Source organism: Scyliorhinus torazame, chromosome 14, assembly GCF_047496885.1.
Source record: "Scyliorhinus torazame isolate Kashiwa2021f chromosome 14, sScyTor2.1, whole genome shotgun sequence".
NCBI lineage: Eukaryota > Metazoa > Chordata > Chondrichthyes > Carcharhiniformes > Scyliorhinidae > Scyliorhinus > Scyliorhinus torazame.
Window position 1 is genome coordinate 223952396 of NC_092720.1, and position 27574 is coordinate 223979969.

General features: G+C 47.2%; 1 protein-coding gene across 1 annotated transcript in view; it reads left to right on the plus strand.

Moving 5' to 3' along the window:
* Window positions 1–27574, plus strand: part of LOC140389184 (uncharacterized) — a 153039-nt gene that overhangs the window by 23018 nt on the left and 102447 nt on the right. Inside the window, exon 3 of the mRNA XM_072473346.1 lies at window positions 23841–24107. Coding sequence (XP_072329447.1) covers window positions 23841–24107 — 267 coding nt within the window. The remainder of the gene's footprint in view (window positions 1–23840; window positions 24108–27574) is intronic.

Sequence of the window (27574 nt, forward strand, 5' to 3'; positions counted from 1 at the left end):
ATCTCACTGTCCACCCTATCCAATCCTCCGATCATCTTGTATGCCTCAATTAAGTCACCTCTTAACCTTCTCTCTAACAAAAACAGCCTCAAGTCCCTCAGCCTTTCCTCATAAGATCTTCCCTCATACCAGGCAACATTCTGGTAAATCTCCTCTGCACCCTTTCCAATGCTTCCACATCCTATAATGCAGCGACCAGAATTTACGCAATACTCCAAATGCAGCCGCACCAGAGTTTTGTACAGCTGCAACATGACCTCATGGCTCCGAAACTCAATCGCTCTACCAATAAAAGCTAACACACCGTACGCCTTCTTAACAACCCTCTCAACCTGGGTGGCAACTTTCAGGGATCTATGTACATGGACACCGAGATCTCTCTGCTCATCCACACTGCCAAGAATCTTACCATTAGCCCAGTACTCTGTCTTCCTGTTATTCCTTCCAAAATGAATCACCACACACTTTTCTGCATTAAACACCATTTGCCACTTCTAGCCCAGCGCAGCAGCTTATCTATGTCCTTCTGTAACATGTAACATCCTTCCGCACTGTCCACAACTCCACCGACTTTAGTGTCATCTGCAAATTTACTCACCCATCCTTCTACGCCCTCCTCCAGGTCATTTATAAAAATGACAAACAGCAGTGGCCCCAAAACAGATCCTTGTGGTACACCACTAGTAACTGGACTCCAGTCTGAACATTTCCCATCAACCACCACCCTTTGTCTTCTTCCAGCTAGCCAATTTCTGATCCAAACTGCTAAATCACCCTCAATCCCCAGCCTCCGTATTTTCTGCAGTAGCCTACCATGGGGAACCTTATCAAACGCTTTACTGAAATCCATATACACCACATCAACTGCTTTACCCTCATCCACCTGTTTGGTCACCTTCTCAAAGAACTCAGTAAGGTTTGTGAGGCACGACCTACCCTTCACAAAACCGTGTTGACTATCTCTCATCAAATTATTCCTTTCCAGATGATTATACATCCTATCTCTTATAAACTTTTCCAAGATTTTGCCCACAACAGAAGTAAGGCTCACTGGTCTATAGTTACCGGGGTTGTCTCTACTCCCCTTCTTGAACAAGGGGACAACATTTGCTATCCTCCAGTCTTCTGGCACTATTCCTGTAGACAAAGATGACTTATAGATCAAAGCCAAAGGCTCAGCAATCTCCTCCCTAGCTTCCCAGAGAATCCTAGGATAAATCCCATCCGGCCCAGGGGACTTATCTATTTTCACACTTTCCAGAATTGCTAACACATCCTCCTTATGAACCTCAAGCCCTTCTAGTCTAGTAGCCTGAATCTCAGTATTCTCCTCGACAACATTGTCTTTTTCCTGTGTGAATACTGACGAAAAATATTCATTTCGCACCTCTCCTATCTCCTCGGACGCCACACACAACTTCCCACTACTGTCCTTGACTGGCCCTACTCTTACCCGAGTCATTCTTTTATTCCTGACATATCTATAGAAAGCTTTAGGGTTATCCTTGATCCTACCTGCCAAAGACGTCTCATGTCCCCTCCTGGCTCTTCTTAGCTCTCTCGTTAGGTCCTTCCTAGCTAACTTGTAACTCTCGAGCGCCCTAACTGAACCTTCATGTCTTATTTTTACATAAGCCTCCTTCTTCCGCTTGACAAGTGTTTCGACTGCTTTAGTAAACCACGGTTCCCTTGCTCGACCACTTCCTCCCTGCCTGACAGGTACATACTTATCAAGGACACGCAGTAGCTGTTCCTTGAACAAGCTCCACATTTCCATTGTGCCCATCCCCTGCAGTTTTCCTCTCCGTCCAATGCATCCTAAGTCTTGCCTCATCGCATCATAATTGCCTTTCCCCCAGATATAACTTGCCCTGCGGTATATACCTATCCCTTTCCATCACTAAAGTAAACTTAATCGAATTGTGGTCACTATCACCAAAGTACTCAGCTACCTCCAAATCTAACACCTGCTCTGGTTCATTACCCAGTACCAAATCCAATATGGCCTCGCGTCTTGTTGGCCTATCTACATACTGTGTCAGGAAACCCTCCTGCACACGTTGGACAAAAACAGACCCATCTAAAGTACTCGAACTATAGTGTTTCCAGTCAATATTTGGAAAGTTAAAGTCCCCCATAACAACTACCCTGTTGCTTTCGCTCCTATCCAGAATCATCTTTGCAATCCTTTCCTCTACATCTCTGGAACTTTTTTCGGAGGCCTATAGAAAACCCCTAACAGGGTGACCTTTCCTTTCCTGTTTCTAACCTCAGCCCATACTACCTCAGTAGACGAGTCCTCATCAAACGTCCTTTCTGCCACCGTAATACTGTCCTTGACTAATAATGCTACCCCTCCCCCTCTTTTATCACCTTCCCTGAGCTTACTGAAATATCTAAACCCCGGCACCTGCAACAACCATTCCTGTCCCTGCTCTATCCATATCTCCGAAATGGCCACAACATTGAAGTCCCAGGTACCAACCCATGCCGCAAGTTCACCCACCTTATTCCGGATGCTCCTGGCATTGAAGAAGACACTTTAAACCACCTTCCTGCCTGCCGGTACACTCCTGCAACTTTGAAACCTTACTCATGACCTCACTACTCTCAACCTCCTGTATACTGGAGCTACAATTCAGGTTCCCAAGCCCCTGCTGAACTAGTTTAAACCCTCCCGAAGAGCATTAGCAAATTTCCCCCCCTGGATATTGGTACCCCTCTGGTCCAGGTGTAGACCATCCCGTTTGTAGAGGTCCCACCTACCCCAGAATGAGCCCCAATTATCCAGAAATCTGAAACCCTCCCTCCTGCACCATCCCTGTAGCCACGTGTTCAACTCCTCTCTCCCTATTCCTCGTCTCGCTGTCACGTGGCACAGGTAACAACCCAGAGATAATAACTCTGTCCTAGATCTAAGTTTCCACCCTAGCTTCCTGAATTCCTGCCTTACATACCTATCCCTTTTCCTACCTATGTCGTTGGTACCTATGTGGACCATGATTTGGGGCTGCTCCCCCTCCCCCTTAAGGATCCCGAAAACACGAACCGAGACATCACGCACCCTGGCACCTGGGAGGCAACACACCAACCGCGTTCCCACAGAATCTCCTATCTATCCCCCTAACTATGGAGTCTCCAATGACTAATGCTCTACTCCTCTCCCCCCTTCCCTTCTGAGCAACAGGGACAGACTCTGTGCCAGAGACCTGTACCCCATGGCTTACCCCTGGTAAGTCGACCCCCCCAACAGTATCCAAAGCGGTACACTTGTTACTAAGGGGAACGACCACAGGGGATCCCTGCACTGACTGCTTCCTCCCAGCCCCTCTCACCGTCACCCATCTATCTTTATTCTTCGGAGTAACTACATCCTGAAGCTTTTATTTATGACCACCTCTGCCTCCCGAATGATCCGAAGTTCATCCAGCTCCAATTCCCTAACGCGGTTTGTGAGGAGCTGGAGATGGGTCCACTTCCCACAGGTGAAATCAGCAGGGACACTGACGCCGTCCCTCACCTCAAACATTCTGCAGGAGGAACATTGCACTACTTGGAGTTAAAATTCTTAATTGGGGCAAGGCCAATTTTGATGGTATCAGACAGGAACTTTCAGAGGTAGATTGGGGGAGACTGTTGGCAGGCAAAGGGACGGCTGGTAAATGGGAGGCTTTTAAAAATGTGTTAACCAGGGTGCAGGGTAAGCACATTCCCTTTAGAGTGAAGGGCAAGGCTGGTAGAAGTAGGGAACCCTGGATGACTCGAGATATTGAGACTCTGGTCAAAAATAAGAAGGAGGCATATGACGTACATAAGCAACTGGGATCAAGTGGATCCCTTGAAGAGTATAGAGATTGTCGAAATAGAGTTAAGAGGGAAATCAGGAGGGCAAAAAGGGGACATGAAATTGCTTTGGCAAATAATGCAAGGGAGAATCCAAAGAGATTCTACAAATACATAAAGGGGAAAAGAGTAACTAGGGACAGAGTAGGGCCTCTTAAGGATCAACAAGGGCATCTATGTGCAGAGCCACAAGAGTTGGGTGAGATCCTGAATGAATATTTCTCATCGGTATTCACGGTGGAGAAAGGCATGGATGTTAGGAAACTAAGGGAAATAAATAGTGATGTCTTGAGAAGTGTGCATATTACAGAGGAGGAGGTGCTGGAAGTCTTAAAGCGCATCAAGGTAGATAAATCCCCGGGACCTGATGAAATGTATCCCAGGATGTTGTGGGAGGCTAGGGAGGAAATTGCGGGTCCCCTAACAGATATTTGAATCATCGGCAGCCACAGGTGAGGTGCCTGAAGATTGGAGAGTGGCGAATGTTGTGCCCTTGTTTAAGAAGGGCAGCAGGGAAAAGCCTGGGAACTACAGACCGGTGAGCCTAACGTCTGTAGTAGGTAAGTTGCTAGAAGGTATTCTGAGAGACAGGATCTACAAGCATTTAGAGAGGCAAGGACTGATTCGGGGCAGTCAGCATGGCTTTGTGCGTGGAAAATCATGTCTCACAAATTTGATTGAGTTTTTTGAGGGGGTGACCAAGAAGGTAGATGAGGGCAGTGCAGTAAACGTTGTCTACATGGACTTTAGCAAAGCCTTTGACAAGGTACCGCATGGTAGGTTGTTGCAGAAGGTTAAAGCTCACGGGATCCAGGGTGAGGTTGCCAATTGGATTCAAAATTGGCTGGACGACAGAAGGCAGAGGGTGGTTGTAGAGGGTTGTTTTTCAAACTGGAGGCCTGTGACCAGTGGTGTGCCTCAGGGATCGGTGCTGGGTCCACTGTTATTTGTGATTTATATTAATGATTTGGATGAGAATTTAGGAGGCATGGTTAGTAAGTTTGCAGATGACACCAAGATTGGTGGCACAGTGGATAGTGAAGAAGGTTATCTAGGATTGCAACGGGATCTTGATCAATTAGGCCAGTGGGCCGACGAATGGCAGATGGAGTTTAATTTAGATAAATGTGAGGTGATGCATTTTGGCAGATCGAATCAGGCCAGGACCTACTCAGTTAATGGTATGGCGTTGGGGAGAGTTATAGAACAAAGAGATCTAGGAGTACAGGTTCATAGCTCCTTGAAGGTGGAGTCGCAGGTGGACAGGGTGGTGAAGAAGGCATTCGGCATGCTTGGTTTCATTGGTCAGAACATTGAATACAGGAGTTGGGACGTCTTGTTGAAGTTGTACAAGACATTGGTACGGCCACACTTGGAATACTGTGTGCAGTTCTGGTCACCCTATTATAGAAAGGATATTATTAAACTGGAAAGAGTGCAGAAAAGATTTACTAGGATGTTGCCGGGACTTGATGGTTTGAGTTATAAGGAGAGGATGGATAGACTGGGACTTTTTTCCTTGGAGCGTAGGAGGCTTAGGGGTGATCTTATAGAGGTCTATAAAATAATGAGGGGCATAGATAAGGTAGATAGTCAACATCTTTTCCCAAAGGTAGGGGAGTCTAAAACTAGAGGGCATAGGTTTAAGGTGAGAGGGGAGAGATTCAGAAGGACCCAGAGGGGCAATTTCTTCACTCAGAGGGTAGTGAGTGTCTGGAATGGGCTGCCAGAGGTAGTAGTAGAGGCGGGTACAATTGTGTCTTTTAAAAAACATTTAGATAGTTACATGGGTAAGATGGGTATAGAGGGTTATGGGCCAAGTGCGGGCAACTGGGACTAGCTTAATGGTAAAAACTGGGCGGCATGGACTGGTTGGGCCGAAGGGCCTGTTTCCATGCTGTAAACTTCTATGATTCTATGATTCCCTGCCATCCCTTCTAGATAAAAAAAAAGAAAGAGCTTACCTGTTATTCACTCCCCTTCTCAGCAAGCACTCACTCAGCAACCTCTGCGCCCCGCACGATAACACCTGAGGGAAAATTAAAAAAAACTACTTACGAGTCACCAGCCAGTCCCTTACCTGAAGGCTGTGACGTCACGGTTCAACTTCTTTCGACTTCTACCCCCCCCCCCCCCCCCCCCCTCGAGCCTTCCTCTTGATCTTTACAGCGGTTGTTTTTTTTTTTGTTTAGAGCAGGGGGTAGGGAGGGAAACACAGGTTTAAGTGTAACTTGACAACAGCTCCTCCACAAACCATAATCCGGACAAATGTGAGGTAATGCATTTTGGAAGGTCTAATGCAGGTAGGGAATATACAGTGAATGGTAGAACCCTCAAGAGTATTGAAAGTCAGAGTGATCTAGGTGTACATGTCCACAGGTCACTGAAAGGGACAACACAGGTGGAGAAGGTAGTCAAGAAGGCATACGGCATGCTTGCCTTCATTGGCCGGGGCATTGAGTATAAGAATTGGCAAGTCATGTTGCAGCTGTATAGAGCCTTAGTTAGGCCACACTTGGAGTATAGTGTTCAATTCTGGTCACCACACTACCAGAAGGATGTGGAGGCTTTAGAGAGGGTGCAGAAGAGATTTACCAGGATGTTGCCTGGTATGGAGGGCATTAGCTATGAGGAGCGGTTGAATAAACTTGGTTTGTTCTCACTGGAACGATGGAGGTTGAGGGGCGACCTGACAGAGGTCTACAAAATTATGAGGGGCATAGACAGAGTGGATAGTCAGAGACTTTTCCCCAGGGTAGAGGGGTCAATTACTAGGGGGCATAGGTTTAAGGTGCGAGGGGCAAGGTTTAGAGTAGATGTACGAGGTAAGTTTTTTACACAGAGGGCAGTGGGTGCCTCGAACTCGCTGCCAGAGGAGGTGGTGGAAGCAGGGACGATAGTGACATTTAAGGGGCATCTTGACAAATACATGAACTTTAGTAATGGAGAGGGATAGGTACGTGCAACAGGGCAAGGTTTACAATTGGGGGAAGGGTAAATACGATGTTGTCAGACAAGAATTGAAGTGCATAAGTTGGGAACATAGGCTGGCAGGGAAGGACACAAGTGAAATGTGGAACTTGTTCAAGGAACAGGTGCTACGTGTCCTTGATATGCATGTCCCTGTCAGGCAGGGAAGAGATGGTCGAGTGAGGGAACCATGGTTGACAAGAGAGGTTGAATGTCTTGTTAAGAGGAAAAAGGTGACTTATGTAAGGCTGAGGAAACAAGGTTCAGACAGGGCATTGGAGGGATACAAGATAGCCAGGAGGGAACTGAAGAAAGGGATTAGGAGAGCTAAGAGAGGGCATGAACAATCTTTGGCGGGTAGGATCAAGGAAAACCCCAAGGCCTTTTACACATATGTGAGAAATATGAGAATGACTAGAGCGAGGGTAGGTCCGATCAAGGACAGTAGCGGGAGATTGTGTATTGAGTCTGAAGAGATAGGAGAGGTCTTGAACGAGTACTTTTCTTCTGTATTTACAAATGAGAGGGGCGATATTGTTGGAGAGGACAGTGTGAAACAGATTGGTAAGCTTGAGGAAATACTTGTTAGGAAGGAAGATGTGTTGGGCATTTTGAAAAACTTGAGGGTAGACAAGTCCCCCGGGCCTGACGGCATATATCCAAGGATTCTATGGGAAGCAAGAGATGAAATTGCAGAGCCGTTGGCAATGATCTTTTCGTCCTCACTGTCAACAGGGGTGGTACCAGGGGATTGGAGAGTGGCGAATGTCGTGCCCCTGTTCAAAAAAGGAACTAGGGATAACCCTGGGAATTACAGGCCAGTTAGTCTTACTTCGGTGGTAGGCAAATTCATGGAAAGGGTACTGAAGGATAGGATTTCTGAGCATCTGGAAAGACACTGCTTGATTAGGGATAGTCGGCACGGATTTGTGAGGGGTAGGTCTTGCCTTACAAATCTTATTGAATTCTTTGAGGAGGTGATCAAGCATGTGGATGAAGGTAAAGCAGTGGATGTAGTGTACATGGATTTTAGTAAGGCATTTGATAAAGTTCCCCATGGTAGGCTTATGCAGAAAGTAAGGAGGCATGGGATAGTGGGAAATTTGGCCAGTTGGATAACGAACTGGCTAACCGATAGAAGTCAGAGAGTGGTGGTGGATGGCAAATATTCAGCCTGGACCAGTTACCAGTGGCGTACCGCAGGGATCAGTTCTGGGTCCTCTGCTGTTTGTGATTTTCATTAATGACTTGGATGAGGGAGTTGAAGGGTGGGTCAGTAAATTTGCAGACGATACGAAGATTGGTGGAGTTGTGGATAGTAAGGAGGGCTGTTGTCGGCTGCAAAGAGACATAGATAGGATGCAGAGCTGGGCTGAGAAGTGGCAGATGGAGTTTAACCCTGAAAAGTGTGAGGTTGTCCATTTTGGAAGGAGAAATATGAATGCGGAATACAGGGTTAACGGTAGAGTTCTTGGCAATGTGGAGGAGCAGAGAGACCTTGGGGTCTATGTTCATACATCTTTGAAAGTTGCCACTCAAGTGGATAGAGCTGTGAAGAAGGCCTATGGTGTGCTCGCGTTCATTAACAGAGGGATTGAATTTAAGAGCCGTGAGGTGATGATGCAGCTGTACAAAACTTTGGTAAGGCCACATTTGGAGTACTGTGTACAGTTCTGGTCGCCTCATTTTAGGAAGGATGTGGAAGCTTTGGAAAAGGTGCAAAGAAGATTTACCAGGATGTTGCCTGGAATGGAGAGTAGGTCTTACGAGGAAAGGTTGAGGGTGCTAGGCCTTTTCTCATTAGAACATAGAAAAACATAGAAAATACAGCACAGAACAGGCCCTTCGGCCCACGATGTTGTGCCGAACCTTTGTCCTAGATTAATCATAGATTATCATTGAATTTACAGTGCAGAAGGAGGCCATTCGGCCCCTTGAGTCTGCACCAGCTCTTGGAAAGAGCACCCTACCCAAACTCAACACCTCCACCCAACACCAAGGGCAATTTGGACATTAAGGGCAATTTATCATTGGCCAATTCACCTAACCCGCACATCTTTGGACTGTGGGAGGAAACCGGAGCACCCGGAGGAAACCCACGCAGACACGGGGAGGACGTGCAGACTCCGCACAGACAATGACCCAAGCTGGAATCGAACCTGGGACCATGGATCTGTGAAGCAATTGTGCTATCCACAATGCTACCGTGCTGCCCTTAAGAACAAATAAATCTACACTATATCATTTTACCGTAATCCATGTACCTATCCAACAGCTGCTTGAAGGTCCCTAATGTTTCCGACTCAACTACTTCCACAGGCAGTGCATTCCATGCCCCCACTACTCTCTGGGTAAAGAACCTACCTCTGATATCCCTCCTATATCTTCCACCTTTCACCTTAAATTTATGTCCCCTTGTAATGGTGTGTTCCACCTGGGGAAAAAGTCTCTGACTGTCTACTCTATCTATTCCCCTGATCATCTTATAAACCTCTATCAAGTCGCCCCTCATCCTTCTCCGCTCTAATGAGAAAAGGCCTAGCACCCTCAACCTTTCCTCGTAAGACCTACTCTCCATTCCAGGCAACATCCTGGTAAATCTTCTTTGCACCTTTTCCAGAGCTTCCACATCCTTCCTAAAATGAGGCGACCAGAACTGTACACAGTACTCCAAATGTGGCCTTACCAAGGTTTTGTACAGCTGCATCATTACCTCATGGCTCTTAAATTCAATCCCTCTGTTAATGAACGCGAGCACACCATAGGCCTTCTTCACAGCTCTATCCACTTGAGTGGCAACTTTCAAAGATGTATGAACATAGACCCCAAGGTCTCTCTGCTCCTCCACAATGCCAAGAACTCTACCGTTAACCCTGTATTCCGCATTCATATTTGTCCTTCCAAAATGGACAACCTCACACTTTTCAGGGTTAAACTCCATCTGCCACTTCTCAGCCCAGCTCTGCATCCTATCTATGTCTCTTTGCAGCCGACAACAGCCCTCCTTACTATCCACAACTCCACCAATCTTCGTATCGTCTGCAAATTTACTGACCCACCCTTCAACTCCCTCATCCAAGTCATTAATGAAAATCACAAACAGCAGAGGACCCAGAACTGATCCCTGCGGTACACCACTGGTAACTGGGATCCAGGCTGAATATTTGCCATCCACCACCACTCTCTGACTTCTATCGGTTAGCCAGTTTGTTATCCAACTGGCCAAATTTCCCACTATCCCATGCCTCCTTACTTTGTGCAGAAGCCTACCATGGGGAACTTTATCAAATGCCTTACTAAAATCCATGTACACTACATCCACTGCTTTACCTTCATCCACATGCTTGGTCACCTCCTCAAAGAATTCAATAAGATTTGTAAGGCAAGACCTACCCCTCACAAATCCGTGCTGACTATCCCTAATCAAGCAGTGTCTTTCCAGATGCTCAGAAATCCTATCCTTCAGTACCCTTTCCATTACTTTGCCTACCACCGAAGTAAGACTAACTGGCCTGTAATTCCCAGGGTTATCCCTAGTTCCTTTTTTGAACAGGGGCACGACATTCGCCACTCTCCAATCCCCTGGTACCACCCCTGTTGACAGTGAGGACGAAAAGATAATTGCCAACGGCTCTGCAATTTCATCTCTTGCTTCCCATAGAATCCTTGGATATATCCCGTCAGGCCCGGGGGACTTGTCTATCCTCAAGTTTTTCAAAATGCCCAACACATCTTCCTTCCTAACAAGTATTTCCTCGAGCTTACCAATCTGTTTCACACTGTCCTCTCCAACAATATCGCCCCTCTCATTTGTAAATACAGTAGAAAAGTACTCATTCAAGACCTCTCCTATCTCTTCAGACTCAATACACAATCTCCCGCTACCGTCCTTGATCGGACCTACCCTCGCTCTAGTCATTCTCATATTTCTCACATATGTGTAAAAGGCCTTGGGGTTTTCCTTGATCCTACCCGCCAAAGATTGTTCATGCCCTCTCTTAGCTCTCCTAATCCCTTTCTTCAGTTCCCTCCTGGCTATCTTGTATCCCTCCAATGCCCTGTCTGAACCTTGTTTCCTCAGCCTTACATAAGTCACCTTTTTCCTCTTAACAAGACATTCAACCTCTCTTGTCAACCATGGTTCCCTCACTCGACCATCTCTTCCCTGCCTGACAGGGACATACATATCAAGGATACGTAGCACCTGTTCCTTGAACAAGTTCCACATTTCACTTGTGTCCTTCCCTGCCAGCCTATGTTCCCAACTTATGCACTTCAATTCTTGTCTGACAACATCGTATTTACCCTTCCCCCAATTGTAAACCTTGCCCTGTTGCACGTACCTATCCCTCTCCATTACTAAAGTGAAAGTCACAGAATTGTGGTCACTATCTCCAAAATGCTCCCCCACTAACAAATCTATCACTTGCCCTGGTTCATTACCCAGTACTAAATCCAATATTGCCCCTCCTCTGGTTGGACAATCTACATACTGTGTTAGAAAAGCTTCCTGGACACACTGCACAAACACCACCCCATCCAAACTATTTGATCTAAAGAGTTTCCACTCAATATTTGGGAAGTTAAAGTCGCCCATGACTACTACCCTGTGACTTCTGCACCTTTCCAAAATCTGTTTCCCAATCTGTTCCTCCACATCTCTGCTACTATTGGGGGGCCTATAGAAAACTCCTAACAAGGTGACTGCTCCTTTCCTATTTCTGACTTCAACCCATACTACCTCAATAGGGTGATACTCCTCAAACTGCCTTTCTGCAGCTGTTATACTATCTCTAATTAATAATGCCACCCCCCCACCTCTTTTACCACCCTCCCTAATCTTATTGAAACATCTATAACCAGGGACCTCCAACAACCATTTCTGCCCCTCTTCTATCCAAGTTTCCGTGATGGCCACCACATCGTAGTCCCAAGTACCGATCCATGCCTTAAGTTCACCCACCTTATTCCTGATGCTTCTTGCGTTGAAGTATACACACTTCAACCCATCTCCGTGCCTGCAAATACTCTCCTTTGTCAGTGTTCCCTTCCCCACTGCCTCATTACAAGCTTTGGCGTCCTGAATATCGGCTACCTTAGTTGCTGGACTACAAATCCGGTTCCCATTCCCCAGCCAAATTAGTTTAAACCCTCCCGAAGAGTACTAGCAAACCTCCCTCCCAGGATATTGGTGCCCCTCTGGTTCAGGTGCAACCCGTCCTGCTTGTACAGGTCCCACCTTCCCCAGAATGCGCTCCAATTATCCAAATACCTGAAGCCCTCCCTCCTACACCATTCCTGCAGCCACGTGTTCAACTGCACTCTCTCTCTATTCCTAGCCTCGCTATCACGTGGCACCGGCAACAAACCAGAGATGACAACTCTGTCTGTCCTGGCTTTCAACTTCCAGCCTAACTCCCTAAACTTGTTTATTACCTCCACACCCCTTTTCCTACCTATGTCGTTGGTACCAATATGCACCACGACTTCTGGCTGCTCCCCCTCCCCCTTAAGGATCCTGAAGACACGATCCGAGACATCCCTGGCCCTGGCACCCGGGAGGCAACATACCTTCCGGGAGTCTCGCTCGCGATCACAGAATCTCCTATCTATTCCCCTAACCATTGAATCTCCTACAACTATTGCTTTTCTATTCTCCCCCCTTCCCTTCTGAGCCCCAGAGCCAGACTCAGTGCCAGAGACCTGGCCGCTAGGGCCTTCCCCCGGTAGGTCATCCCCCCCAACAGCATCCAAAACGGTATACTTGTTTTGAAGGGGAACGGCCACGAGGGATCCCTGCACTGTCTGCCTGTTTGTTTTTTTCCCCCTGACTGTAACCCAGCTATTCTTGTCCTGTACCTTGGGTGTGGTTACCTCCCTGTAACTCTTCTCAATCACCCCCTCTGCCTCCCGGATGATCCGAAGTTCATCCAGCTTCAGCTCCAGTTCCCTAACACGGTCTTTGAGGAGCTGAAGTTGGGTGCACTTCCCGCAGGTATAGTCAGCGGGGACACCGGTGGTATCCCTCACCACCCACATCCTACAGGAGGAGCATGTAACTGGCCTAGCCTCCATCCCCTCTTACCTTACAGAATATAGCTGCTGTGTGGACTAACTAGATCTCCGCCCTCCGACTCTGCTCCCAGTCAGCTACACTTCCTGTAAACTCCTGGCTCTCTTCGCACTCTTTGCGGAAATGTCGGAAACAAAATGAAAGGAGCACCTTACTCCCTCCTCACCTAACTCCCTCGGTCACCAAACTCTCACTATCGCACTCAAAAATCACCAAATTCAGCACTCAGTGCAAACAAAGTCTGCACTGTAGGGGATCACTTTTATACTGTGAATCTAGCCTCTGAAAAACTGGCCTAATCCAATTAACTAATTAACAAGCTCCAGCTGCAAGTGCCTAGAAGTAGAAGCCTGTTTAAAGCTGATTGAAAATTCACCTTCTTCTAAACCAAACAGCAACTTTTAAGTTAATTAACTAAATAAAAGAAAGACTAAACTTTAGATAAAAATGAAGCCTTATACTCCCTCGGTCACCAAACTCTCACTATCGCACTCAAAAATCACCAAATTCAGCACTCAGAACGGAGAAGGATGAGGGGCGACTTGATAGAGGTTTATAAGATGATCAGGGGAATAGATAGAGTAGACAGTCAGAGACTTTTTCCCCGGGTGGAACAAACCATTACAAGGGGACATAAATTTAAGGTGAAAGGTGGAAGATATAGGAGGGATATCAGAGGTAGGTTCTTTACCCAGAGAGTAGTGGGGGCATGGAATGCACTGCCTGTGGAAGTAGTTGAGTCGGAAACATTAGGGACCTTCAAGCAGCTATTGGTTAGGTACATGGATTACGGTTAAATGATATAGTGTAGATTTATTTGTTCTCAAGGGCAGCACGGTAGCATTGTGGATAGCACAATTGCTTCACAGCTCCAGGGTCCCAGGTTCGATTCTGGCTTGGGTCACTGACTGTGCGGAGTCTGCACGTCCTCCCCGTGTCTGCGTGGGTTTCCTCCGGGTGCTCCGGTTTCCTCCCACAATCCAAAGATGTGCGGGTTAGGTGAATTGGCCAATGATAAATTGCCCTTAATGTCCAAATTGCCCTTGGTGTTGGGTGGAGGTGTTGAGTTTGGGTAGGGTGCTCTTTCCAAGAGCCGGTGCAGACTCAAAGGATCCGAATGGCCTCCTTCTGCACTGTAAATTCAATGATAATCTATGATTAATCTAGGACAAAGGTTCGGCACAACATCGTGGGCCGAAGGGCCTGTTCTGTGCTGTATTTTCTATGTTCTATGTTCTATGAATAGGATGGGAATTGAGGGATACAAACCCCGGAAGTGCACAAGATTTTAGTTTAGACGGGCAGCATGGTCGGCACAGGCTTTGTGGGCCAAAGGGCCTGTTCCTGTGCTGTACTGTTCTTTGTTCTTTAGGACAGACTGCACTTTTGTCCTCGTTTTCTATCTTGATAAGGTTGATCATGTGTGGAGGCTGACACTCCTACCCAGTCAGCAGGGAAAGCAGAGGTCAGTCGGACAGTAAAAAAGATACCAACGTGAATAGGGGCTCAATTGCAATATTGCATCTGTAAAACCTCAGGGGCGCAATTCCCCACTCCCGCGCCGGTTGGGAGAATCGCCTGGGGTGGCAAATTTTCCCGCGATGCCGGTCCGACGCCCTCCCGCGATTCTCCCAAGCGGCGAGAACGGCCCCATCGAGTTCCGCGCGGCGCAGGCCGGAGAATCGCCCGAGACACCCAAAATGGCGATTCTCCGGCACCCCTGCTATTTTCAGGCCCGGATGGGCCGAGCGGCCTGCCCAAAATGGCTGGTTCCCCCCGGCGCCGTCCACACCTGGTCGCTGCCGGTGGGAACAGCGCGGGAACGCTGGGGGGGGGGTGGCCTGTTGGGGGGGGAGGGGGGATACTGCACCGGGAGGGGCCTCAAATGGGGTGTCGCTGAATGAGGACCTCCTTTCTTCCGCAGCCACGCAAGATCCGTCTGACATCTTCTTGCGTGGCAGACTTGGAGAGGACGGCAACACGCATGCGCGGGTGATGCCAGTTATGCGGCGCCGCCTTTACGTGGCGACAAGGCCTGGCGCATGTAAATGACGCGGCCCCGCTCCTAGCCCATTATCGGGCCTTGAATCGGTCGGAATAGGGGCCGTTTCACGCCGTCGTGGACCTCGACGGCGTTCACTTCGGCGCGGGAGTGGAGAATCCCGGCCCAGATGTTTGGACCAGTTTACTTACTCAAAGGTTGACCGAGGTGTCTTTAATAACGAGGCGAACAAAACACAAATTCAACAATATTTATTTAACACACAATTAACCCGTAAATCACCCACAGAATATCTCGAGTGGTACCCAAGATCGGTTTGTACTACCCGCAAAGATGGCTTGATTAAACTGTGGGTCCGATTCTTTAGCCCCTCTGGTCTGTTGGCGTGAAGGTGCTTCTCGCACACTGATTTTAAAAAATCTTTATTGTCACAAGTAGGCTTACATTAACACTGCAATGAAGTTACTGTGAAAATCCCCTAGTCACCACATTCCGGTGCCTGTTTGGGTACACAGAGGGAGAATTCAGAATGTCCAATTCACCTAACAGCACGTCTTTCGGGACTTGTGGGAGGAAACCGGAGCACCCGGAGGAAACCCACGCAGACACGGGGAGAACGTGCAGACTCCGCACCAACAGTGACCCCAGCCGGGAATCGAACCTGCGACCCTGGCACTGTGAAGCAACAGTGCTAGCCACTGTGCTACCATGCCGTCCGTTTCCTTGCTGCTGGGGTCTCGATGTGCTTTTCAAGCTCAAATAATGAGGGTTCTGCATCAAGCACACACATGATAGTGTTATGGGAGAGGCGTTTTCAGAACCCCAAATGTATCATGGCGTTCAACCAACCTCCCCCTTTAATGCTATTGTTGCTTTTCCGAGCACACGGCTTGTTCTCCAGGTGTGATATTACAATTATGGACACGTGGGTTTTTAAACACAAAACAATGTTTATTCCATGAACTCAACTTAACCTCTTAAATAAACATTGGCTCTCTCAACACCCCTTACTTCAAAGATAACCCCGAAAATATTATAACACTAAATAATCCTTCAGTTATTCCTTTCAACATCCATGAGACTTAACACCTTTAAACAGAAACACATCAGGTTAAAGGTTTTACTATTATGAGTTTAAATCACCCAAATGATCCAGAGATAGTCTTTCATGGCAGAGATCACAGCAGATCCAGCTAACTGCAAACACAGACACACACCCAAGCTCTTTTCCTCAAAACTGAAACTACATTGCAAAATGGCTGAACTAAAACCAAGCTCCACACATACTCTGACATCACTACATTGCTTAAACATCCATTTCTTAAAGGTACTCTCACATGACACCTCCCCCCAAGAAAAATAAATAAACCATCAACTTCAAGATGGTTTCACTTTTGCACCATCCACTAAGAAATGTACACAGTAAATATACCTTTTCATTTAAAAAAAACACACGCAAATAGGTATAATAATATAGTCCATTTTTCTTTGTTCTTCTTCCTCCAACCAAAACCCTTCTCGATTGACAGTCTCTTTGAACAAAGTCTCTGCACGATCCATCCATTCCTCTACTCCTCGGCATTTCTTTTTAGAATCAGATACTTTAATTCAATCTGACCACAGAGTACCTGTGAGGAACATTGGTGATCACAGTTCTCAGGCAGTCAAATGCCTGTTGAAAGTCCGCTGTCCATTGACATTTTTGATGTTTCTATAGCAAGTCCATCAGTGGAGCAACCATGCAACAAATCTTTTGCACAAAGGTTCGATTAAATTCATTCATGCTAAGAGATCGCATTATTTCCCTTCGACTTGAGGGTATCGGAAACTCCGCAAGGAAAGTGATTCGGGCTTCTCCAAATTCACTTTCGGCTAGGTTCATCACCAAACCCGCCTCCTGAAGTCGATCGAAGAACTCCATACGAAGTTTTAAATGTTCTATCCATGTCTGGAAGTTGGAAATAAAAGCAGATTGTCCCACTTTCTCAATGCAATCCTTCAAACATGGGATAGGATAAGAGTCCGTTCTTGTAACTGCATTCACCTTTCGATAGTCCACACACAACCATTGGGTACCGTCTGGTTTACAACAAACAACAACAAAGAAATGTACAGCACAGGAACAGGCCCTTCGGCCCTCCAAGCCCGTGCCGACCATGCTGCCCGACTAAACTACAATCTTCTACACTTCCAGGGTCCGTATCCCTCTATTCCCATCCTATTCATGTATTTGTCAAGATGCCCCTTAAATGTCACTATCGTCCCTGCTTCCACTACCTCCTCCGGTAGCGAGTTCCAGGCACCCACTACCCTCTGCGTAAAAGACTTGCCTCGTACATCTACTCTAAACCTTGCCCCTCTCACCTTAAACCTATGCCCCCTAGTAATTGACCCCTCTACCCTGGGGAAAAGCCTTTAGGTACCATCACTATGGGTGAGCTCCATTGGCTGCAACCCATTTCAATTATGCCATTTGTAAGCATACTCTCAATCTCTTTGTTAACCTGTGCCAATTTTGAAGGATTAAGTCTATATGGATGTTGTTTGATTGGAACAGCATTTCCCACATCTACATCATGTATAGCCACTTTAGTACTTCCCAATTTATCTCCACAAACTTGCCCATGTGATATCAATAACTCTTTCAGGTCAGTTCATTTTTCCTCTGGAAGGTAGCTTAACAATTCATCCCAATTTTTAAGAACATCCTCATTTTCCAATTTAATTTGAGGTCAAATTCACAGTCATCTGGATTTGGTTTGTCACTTTGAGTTAGAATCATTCAAACCTTTTTCTCTCCTTCCCTTTCAAAGGACCTTTTAAGCATATTCACATGACACACTCGGTGAGTTTTCCTTCTATCTGGTGTTTTTACCACATAATTCACCTCACTTAATTTCCTTTCAATCTGATAAGGTCCACAAAACCTAGCTTTTAAAGGCTCCCCTACCACTGGTAACAACACTAAAACTTTATCCCCACTGGCAAAACTACGAACTTTGGATTTCTTGTCCGCTACCCATTTCATCACATTTTGTGCAACTTTCAAATGTTGTCTAGCCAATTCCCCTGCTCTATTTAATCGTTCCCTAAAATTTGACACGTAATCCAATAATGTAATTTCCGATTTCTCACCCACCAATTTTTCCTTAATCAATTTAAGTGGTCCTCTTACCTCATGACCAAAAATTAGTTCAAAAGGACTAAATTTGGTAGCCTCATTAGCTGCATCCCTAATTGCAAACAATATGAATGGAATTCCTTTATCCCAATCCTCTAGATAATCTTGACAATAAGCCCTCAACATTGTCTTTAATGTCTGATGCCACCTTTCTAACGCTCCCTGCGATTCCGGATGGTACGCAGTTGATTTAAATTGTTTTATTCCTAAGCTATCCATAACTTCTTTGAATAACTTTGAAGTAAAATTCGATCCTTGATCCGATTTAATTTCTTTTTTTAAAAATATATTTTATTAAAGTTTTCAAACACAATTTTTCCACCTTACAAATCAACATAAGCGATAACACAATAACTAATAAGTAACATTATTTAAATGAAATAGTGAACTGGCAAAGTAACAAAAAATTAGTGCTCCCCCTCTGGGCTGCTGACGATCTGTTTTCCCTTAACGTTCCGCAAGATAGTCAAGGAACGGTTGCCACTGCCTGGAGAAACCCTGAACCGATCCTCTCAACGCAAACTTCACCCGTTCAATTTTTCCAGGCCTCCACGCCGGGGGGTTTCGCTTCCTTCCACATGAGTAAGATCCTTCGCCGGGCTACCAGGGACGCAAAGGCCAGAATATCGGCCTCTTTCGCCTCCTGCACTCCCGGCTCCTCCGCTACCCCAAATATAGCTAACCCCCAGCCTGGCTTGACCCGGACCTTCACCACCTTTGAAATCACTCTTGCCACTCCCCTCCAGTACTCATCCAGTGCCGGACACGACCAAAACATATGTGTGTGGTTCGCCGGGCTTCCCAAGCACCTCCCGCACCTGTCCTCCACTCCGAAGAGCCTGCTCAGCCTTGCTCCCGTCATGTATGCTCTGTGTAGAACCTTAAATTGTATCAGACTAAGCCTGGCACACGAGGAAGAGGAATTTACCCTACTTAGGGCATCAGCCCACAGACCCTCCTCAATCTCCTCCCCGAGCTCTTCCCATTTTCCTTTCAGCTCCTCTACCAGCGCCTCCCCCTCGTCTCTCATCTCCTGATATATTTCAGACACTTTGCCCTCCCCGACCCATACCCCCGAAATCACTCTATCCTGGATCCCCTGTGTCGGGAGCAGCGGAAATTCCCTCACCAGTTGCCTCGTAAACGCCCTCACTTGCATGTATCTAAAGATATTCCCCGGGGGCAACTCATATTTTTCCTCCAGCGCTCCCAGGCTCGCAAACTCCCGTCAATAAACAAGTCTCTCAATCTCCTAATTCCTGCCTGATGCCAGCTCTGGAACCCTCCGTCCATCCTTCCTGGGACAAACCTATGGTTGTTCCTGATCGGGGACCACACCGAGGCACCCGTCACACCCCTATGTCGCCTCCATTGCCCCCAGATCCTTAAGGTTGCTGCCACCACTGGGTTCGTGGTGTACCTTTTCGGGGAGAGCGGTAGCGGCGCCGTCACCAGCGCCTTTAGGCTCGTTCCCTTACAGGACGCCATCTCCAGCCTCTTCCACGCCGCCCCCTCTCCCTCACTCATCCACTTGCGAACCATCGCCACATTGGCGGCCCAGTAATAGTCGTCCAGGTTCGGCAACGCCAGTCCCCCTCTGTCCCTGCTGCGCTGCAGGAACCCCCTCCTTACCCTCGGGGTCTTCCCTGCCCACACGAAACTCACAACACTCCTATCTATTTTCTTTAAAAAGGCCTTAGTGATCAAAATGGGGAGACATTGAAACACAAAAAGAAACCTTGGGAGGACCATCATCTTGACCGCCTGCACTCTGCCCGCCAGTGAGAGCGGCAGCATATCCCACCTCTTGAAATCCTCCTCCATCTGCTCCACCAGCCGCGTCAGATTGAGTGTGTGTAGAGGTCCCCAGCTCTTGGCTACCTGAATCCCCAAATATCGGAAGCTCCTTTCCACTCTCCTTAGCGGCAGGCCGTCTATCCCTCTTCCCTGATCCCCGGGGTGGACTACGAAAAGCTCACTCTTCCCCATATTAAGCCTATATCCCGAAAAATCTCCAAACTCCCTCAATATCTGCATAACCTCTGTCATCCCCTCCACAGGATCCGCCACATACAGCAGTAGGTCATCTGCGTAGAGTGACACTCGATGTTCCTCTCCCCCTCTAACTACCCCCCTCCATTTCCTAGAGTCTCAACGCTATGGCCAGTGGTTCAATTGCCAGCACGAACAGTAATGGGGACAGGGGACACCCCTGTCTTGTTCCCCTATGTAACCGAAAATACTCCTATCTCTGCCGATTTGTGACTACACTTGCCACAGGGGCCCCATAGAGGAGTTTGACCCAATTGACAAACCCCTCCCCGAACCCAAACCTCCTCAACAACTCCCATAAATGAAATGAAAATCGCTTATTGATAGGCTTCAATGAAGTTACTGTGAAAAGCCCCTAGTCGCCACATTCCGGCGCCTGTTCGGGGAGGCTGGTACGGGAATCGAACCGTGCTGCTGGCCTGCCTTGGTCTGCATTAAAAGCCAGCGATTTAGCCCAGTGTGCTAAACCAGCCCCTACTAAATACTCCCACTCTACCCTATCGAATGCCTTCTCCGCATCCATCGCCACCACTATTTCTGCCTGCCCCTCCACTGGGGGCATCATTATCACCCCCAACAGCCGTTGCACATTGACATTCAATTGTCTCCCCTTTACAAACCCTGTCTGGTCTTCATGCACCACCCCCGGGACACAATCCTCGATCCTCGTCGCTAGCACTTTTGCCAGCAACTTGGCGTCTACATTCAGGAGCGAGATAGGCCTATATGACCCGCATTGCAGCGGATCTTTATCTCGCTTCAGGATTAGTGATATCGTCGCCTCCGACATTGTCGGGGGTAGTATCCCCCCTTCTCTGGCCTCGTTAAAGGTTCTCGCCAGCAGCAGGGCCAACAAGTCCACATATTTCCTGTAAAATTCCACCGGGAACCCGTCTGGTCCCGGGGCCTTCCCTGCCTACATGTTCCCCAGCCCTCCAGTCACCTCATCCACCCCGATTGGCGCCCCCAGACCCACCACCTCCCGCTCCTCCACCCCCGGGAACCCCAATTGGTCCAAAAACCGTTGCATCCCCTCTTCTCCCCCCGGGGGCCGGGACCCACACAGCCTGCCACAAAAGGTCCCAAACACCTCACCCACCATCCCTGCACTCCGCTCCGCAGCCCCCGCCTCATCCCCAACTCCCCCCACCTACCTCGCCGCCATCCTCCCACGAAGCTGGTGGGCCAGCAGCCGGCTCACCCTTTCCCCACATTCGCATCCCATCCCCTGCGCCATCCTCCACCGCGCCTCCGGCGCCCCCCCCCCCCCCCCCCCTCCCCCGTGGTCAGCAGGTCAAACTCCGTCTGAAGTCTTCGCCTCTCTCTATATAGTCCTTCGTCCGGGGCATCCGCATATCCTTTATCCATACCCAAAATCTCCCCCACTAATCCCTCCCCGTCTCTGCCCTCCTCTTTCTCCCTGCAAGCCCTAATGGAGATCAACTCTCCCCTAACCACCGCCTTCAGCACTTCCCATACTACCCCCACCTGGACCTCACCATCATCATTGGCCTCCAGGTACCTCTCAATACATCCCCGCACCCTTCCACAGACCCCCTCATCCGCCAACAGTCCCACACCCAGTCGCCAGAGTGGGCGCTGTTCCCTCTCCTCTCCTAGCTCCAGATCCACCCAGTGCGGGGCATGGTCTGAAACGGCTATGGCCGAATACTCCGTTCCTGCCACCCTCGGAATCAGTGCCCTGCTCAAAACAAAGAAATCTATTTGGGAATATACCTTGTGGACATGGGAGAAAAAGGAGAACTCTTTGGCCAACGGCCTGGCAAATCTCCACGGATCCACTCCCCCCATTTGCTCCATAAACCCCCTGAGCACCTTGGCTGCTGCCGGCCTTCTTCCGGTCCTGGATCTAGACCGATCTAACCCTGGATCCAGCACAGTATTAAAATCCCCCCCATTACCAGGCTTCCTACCTCCAGGTCTGGGATACGTCCCAGCATCCGCTTCATAAATCCCGCGTCGTCCCAGTTCGGGGCATATACATTTACCAGCACGACCTCCTTTCCCTGCAATCTACCACTCACCATCACATATCTACCACCATTGTCCACCACTATATTCCTAGCCTCGAACGACACCCGTTTCCCCACCAATATCGCCACCCCTCTATTTTTCGCGTCCAACCCTGAGTGGAACACCTGTCCCACCCATCCTTTCCTTAACCTAACCTGATCCGCCACCTTCAGATGCGTCTCCTGAAGCATGACCACGTCTGCCTTCAGTTCTTTTAAGTGCGCGAACACTTGGGCCCTCTTAATCGGCCCATTTAGGCCTCTCACATTCCACGTGATCAGCCGAACTGGGGGGCCGCCCCACCGACTAGCCATCCCCTACTCTAGGCCAGTCCCACATCCAGGTCCCACGCACCCACCCGTCCCCCAGGCGGCGCACTCCCGTCCCGACCATCTCTTCCCTTGCCAGCTCCCTCTCGCTCCCAGCAGCAGCACCCCAGTTGACCCCCCTCCCCCCCCGCTAGATCCCCATCTAGCATGGTTACTCCCCCCATGATGCTTCCGAAAGTCTCCTTTTTCTTTTTATCCTTTGTTTTTTGTTTCCACCGTCGGAGGGTTTGTTTTATTGGATGCATATATTGACAGGTGGGCCGTTGTTTGGGGTGGTGGGAGGATGGGATCGTTGGTATTGTTAAGGGGATTGATTTTGTATTTGTTACCGTTTACTGTCTGTGGGTGGGGTGTAAATTTCGAAGGAAAATGTGAAACTGGAGAATAAAAACATTTTTTAAAAAAAGATTCACAACCCTTTGGGTGAAGAGGTTCCTCCTAAACTCAGTCCTAAATCTACTTCCCCTTATTTTGAGGCTATGCCCCTTAGTTCTGCTTTCACCCGCCAGTGAAAACAACCTCCCCGCATCTATCCTATCTATTCCCTTCATAATCTTATATGTTTCCATAACACCCCCCCCCCCCACATCCTTCTAAATTCCAACGAGTACAGTCCCAGTCTACTCAATCTCTCCTCGTAATCCAACCCCTTGAACTCTGGGATTAACCTAGTGACTCCTCTGCACACCCTCCAGTGCCAGTTTGTCCTTTCTCAAGTAAGGAGACCAAAACTGAACACAATACTCCAGGTGTGGCCTCACTAACACCGTATACAATTGCAGCATAACCTCCCTAGTCTTAAACTCCAGCCCTCTAGCAATGAAGGACAAAACTCCATTTGCCTTCTTAATCACCTGTTGCACCTGTAAATCAACTTTTTGCGACTCATGCACTAGCAGACCCAGGTCTCTCTGCACAGCAGCATGTTTTAATATTTTATCATTTAAATAATAATCCCTTTGCTGTTATTCCTACCAAAATGGATAAATGCCTCGCTATTTCTTCCTTGATGATAGATTCCAGCATCTTCCCTCCTACCGAAGTTAAGCTCACTGGCCTATAATTACCGCTTTCTGCCTACCTCCTTTTTTAAACAATGGTGTCATGTTTGCTAATTTCCAATCCGCCGGGACCACCCCAGTCGGGAATAGGACTGAAAGGAACTTAACCTCAGCAGTCAAATGCTTAATTCAAACGAGACTACACTTTAGGAAGAAATTGTCCCCTGAAATTAACCCTTAAAATCCCTTCCCCAGCCATTTTTCAAACTCTTACTCTGTCTCGAGCTGCATTCAGTGAAGAACTCATATTTCCGTGCATGTTCACTTCAACCTTTGTGACTTCCCATTTTGGCAGAACAATTGCGATCGCCGCAGATCATTCAGGATCCTTTCCATGTATTGGATCATGTTATACTCAGCTGCATTATACAAAAGGCACACGTGAGCAGCATGATTTGGCAAAAAGATAAGAAAGCTTTGCGCAGCACACATATGCGGTTGGAGTTTGATAACAGCACCCTCTTTATCGGAAGCATGAAAGTAACGGATTGTGGAATGTATACCTGCATCGTAAGAAACGAGGTCAGCACAAACCGCAACTCGCATTTCCTCACAGCAGACGGTAGGATTTCATCGTCTGATACAGCGTGAGGGACATGGGATTATATTCTGACTGTACTGGGTAATGTTTCACAGTGTGAGGGACATGGGATTATATTCTGACTGCACTAGGTAAACTTTCACAGTCTGATACAGTGTGAGGGACATGGGATTATATTCTGACTGCACTAGGTAAAATTTCACAGTCTGATAACAGTGTGAGGGACATGGGATTATATTCTGACTGTACTGGGTAATGTTTCACAGTGTGAGGGACATGGGATTATATTCTGACTGTACTGGGTAAAATTTCACAGTCTGATAACAGTGTGAGGGACATGGGATTATATTCTGACTGTACTGGGTAATGTTTCACAGTCTGATACAGTGTGAGGGACATGGGATTATATTCTGACTGCACTAGGTAAAATTTCACAGTCTGATAACAGCGTGAGGGACATGGGATTATATTCTGACTGTACTGGGTAATGTTTCACAGTGTGAGGGACATGGGATTATATTCTGACTACTGGGTAAAGTTTCACAGTCTGCTGCAGTGTGGAGGACACGGGATTATATTCTGACTGTACTGGGTAACGTTTCACAGTCTGATACAGTGTGGAGGATATGGGATTATATTCTGACTGTACTGGGTAACGTTTCACAGTCTGATACAGTGTGGAGGACATGGGATTATATTCTGACTACTGGGTAAAATTTCACAGTCTGATACAGTGTGGAGGACACGGGATTATATTCTGACTGTACTGGGTAACGTTTCACAGTCTGATACAGTGTGGAGGACATGGGATTATATTCTGACTGTACTGGGTAACGTTTCACAGTCTGATACAGTGTGGAGGACATGGGATTATATTCTGACTACCGGGTAAAGTTTCACAGTCTGATACAGTGTGAGGGACATGGGATTATATTCTGACTGTACTGGGTAAGGTTTCACAGTCTAATACAGTGTGGAGGACATGGGATTATATTCTGACTGTACTGGGTAATGTTTCACAGTCTGATACAGTGTGGAGGACATGGGATTATATTCTGACTGTACTGGGTAAAGCTTCACAGTCTGATACAGTGTGAGGGACATGGGATTATATTCTGACTGTACTGGGTAAGGTTTCACAGTCTAATACAGTGTGGAGGACATGGGATTATATTCTGACTGTACTGGGTAATGTTTCACAGTCTGATACAGTGTGGAGGATATGGGATTATATTCTGACTGTACTGGGTAATGTCTCACAGTCTGATACAGTGTGAGGGACATGGGATTATATTCTGACTACTGGGTAAAGTTTCACAGTCTGATACAGTGTGAGGGACATGGGATTATATTCTGACTACTGGGTAAAGTTTCACAGTCTGATACAGTATGAGGGACATGGGATTATATTCTGACTGTACTGGGTAAGGTTTCACAGTCTAATACAGTGTGGAGGACATGGGATTATATTCTGACTGTACTGGGTAATGTTTCACAGTCTGATACAGTGTGGAGGACACGGGATTATATTCTGACTGTACTGGGTAATGTTTCACAGTGTGATACAGTGTGGAGGACATGGGATTATACTCTGACTGTACTGGGTAAAATTTCACAGTCTGATACAGCGTGAGGGACATGGGATTATATTCTGACTGTACTGGGTAAAAGTTCACATTCTGATACAGTGTGAGGGACATGGGATTATATTCTGACTGTATTGGGTAAAGTTTCACAGTCTGATACAGTGTGAGGGACACGGGATTATATTCTGACTGTACTGGGTAACGTTTCACAGTCTGATACAGTGTGGAGGACACGGGATTATATTCTGACTGTACTGGGTAATGTTTCACAGTCTGATACAGTGTGAGGGACATAGGATTATATTCTGACTACTGGGTAAAAGTTCACATTCTGATACAGTGTGAGGGACATGGGATTATATTCTGACTGTACTGGGTAAACCTTCACAGTCTGATACAGCGTGAGGGACATGGGATTATATTCTGACTGTACTGGGTAAAATTTCACAGTCTGATACAGTGTGAGGGACATGGGATTATATTCTGACTGTACTGGGTAAACCTTCACAGTCTGATACAGCGTGAGGGACGTGGGATTATATTCTGACTGTACTGGGTAATATTTCACAGTCTGATACAGTGTGAGGGACATGGGATTATATTCTGACTGTACTGGGTAAACCTTCACAGTCTGATACAGCGTGAGGGACGTGGGATTATATTCTGACTGTACTGGGTAATGTTTCACAGTCTGATACAGTGTGAGGGACATGGGATTATATTCTGACTGTTTTGGGTAACGTTTCACAGTCTGACACATTGTGAGGGACATAGGATTATATTCTGACTGTACTGGGTAAAGTTTCACAGTCTGCTGCAGTGTGGAGGACATGGGATTATATTCTGACTGTACTGGGTAAAGTTTCACAGTCTGCTGCAGTGTGGAGGACATGGGATTATATTCTGACTACTGGGTAAAGTTTCACAGTCTGATACAGTGTAGAGGACATGGGATTATATTCTGACTGTACTGGGTAAACCTTCACAGTCTGATACAGTGTGAGGGACATGGGATTATATTCTGACTGTACTGGGTAAACCTTCACAGCCTGATACAGCGTGAGGGACATGGGATTATATTCTGACTGTACTGGGTAATGTTTCACAGTCTGATACTGCGTGAGGGACATGGGATTATACTCTGACTGTACTGGGTAATGTTTCCACAATCTGTTGCAGTGTAAAGGACATTGGATTATGTTGTGATTCTACTGCACAAAGTTTCACAGTCTGATGATATGTGAGGAACATGGTATTATAATCCGACTGTACTGGGTAATGTTTCACCGTTTATACCGCGTGAGGGACATGGGATTATATTCTTATTGTACTGGGTAATGTTTCACAGTCTGATACAGCGTGAAGGACAAGGGACTATATTCTGATTGTACTGGGTACAGTTTCACAGTCTAATACGGTGTGATGGGATTATATTCGGACTGTACTGGGTAAAATGTCATAGCCTGATACAGTGTGGGTAAAGTGGGATTATATTCTGACTGTACTGGGTAAAATTTCACAGTCTGATACAGTGTGAGAGACATGGGATTATATTCTGACTGTACTGGGTAAACCTTCACAGTCTGATACAGCGTGGAGGACATGGGATTATATTCTGACTGTACTGGGTAATATTTCACAGTCTGATACAGTGTGAGGGACATGGGATTATATTCTGATTGTACTGGGTAAAGTTTCACAGTTTGATACAGTGTGAGTAAAGTGGGATTATATTCTGACTACTGGGTAAAGTTTCACAGTCTGATACAGTGTGGAGGACATGGGATTATAATCTGACTGTACTGGGTAAATGGTTACAGTCTGATTCTGTGTGAGTAAAGTGGGATTATATCCTGACTGTACTGGGTAAATGGTTACAGTCTAATTCAGTGTGAGTAAAGT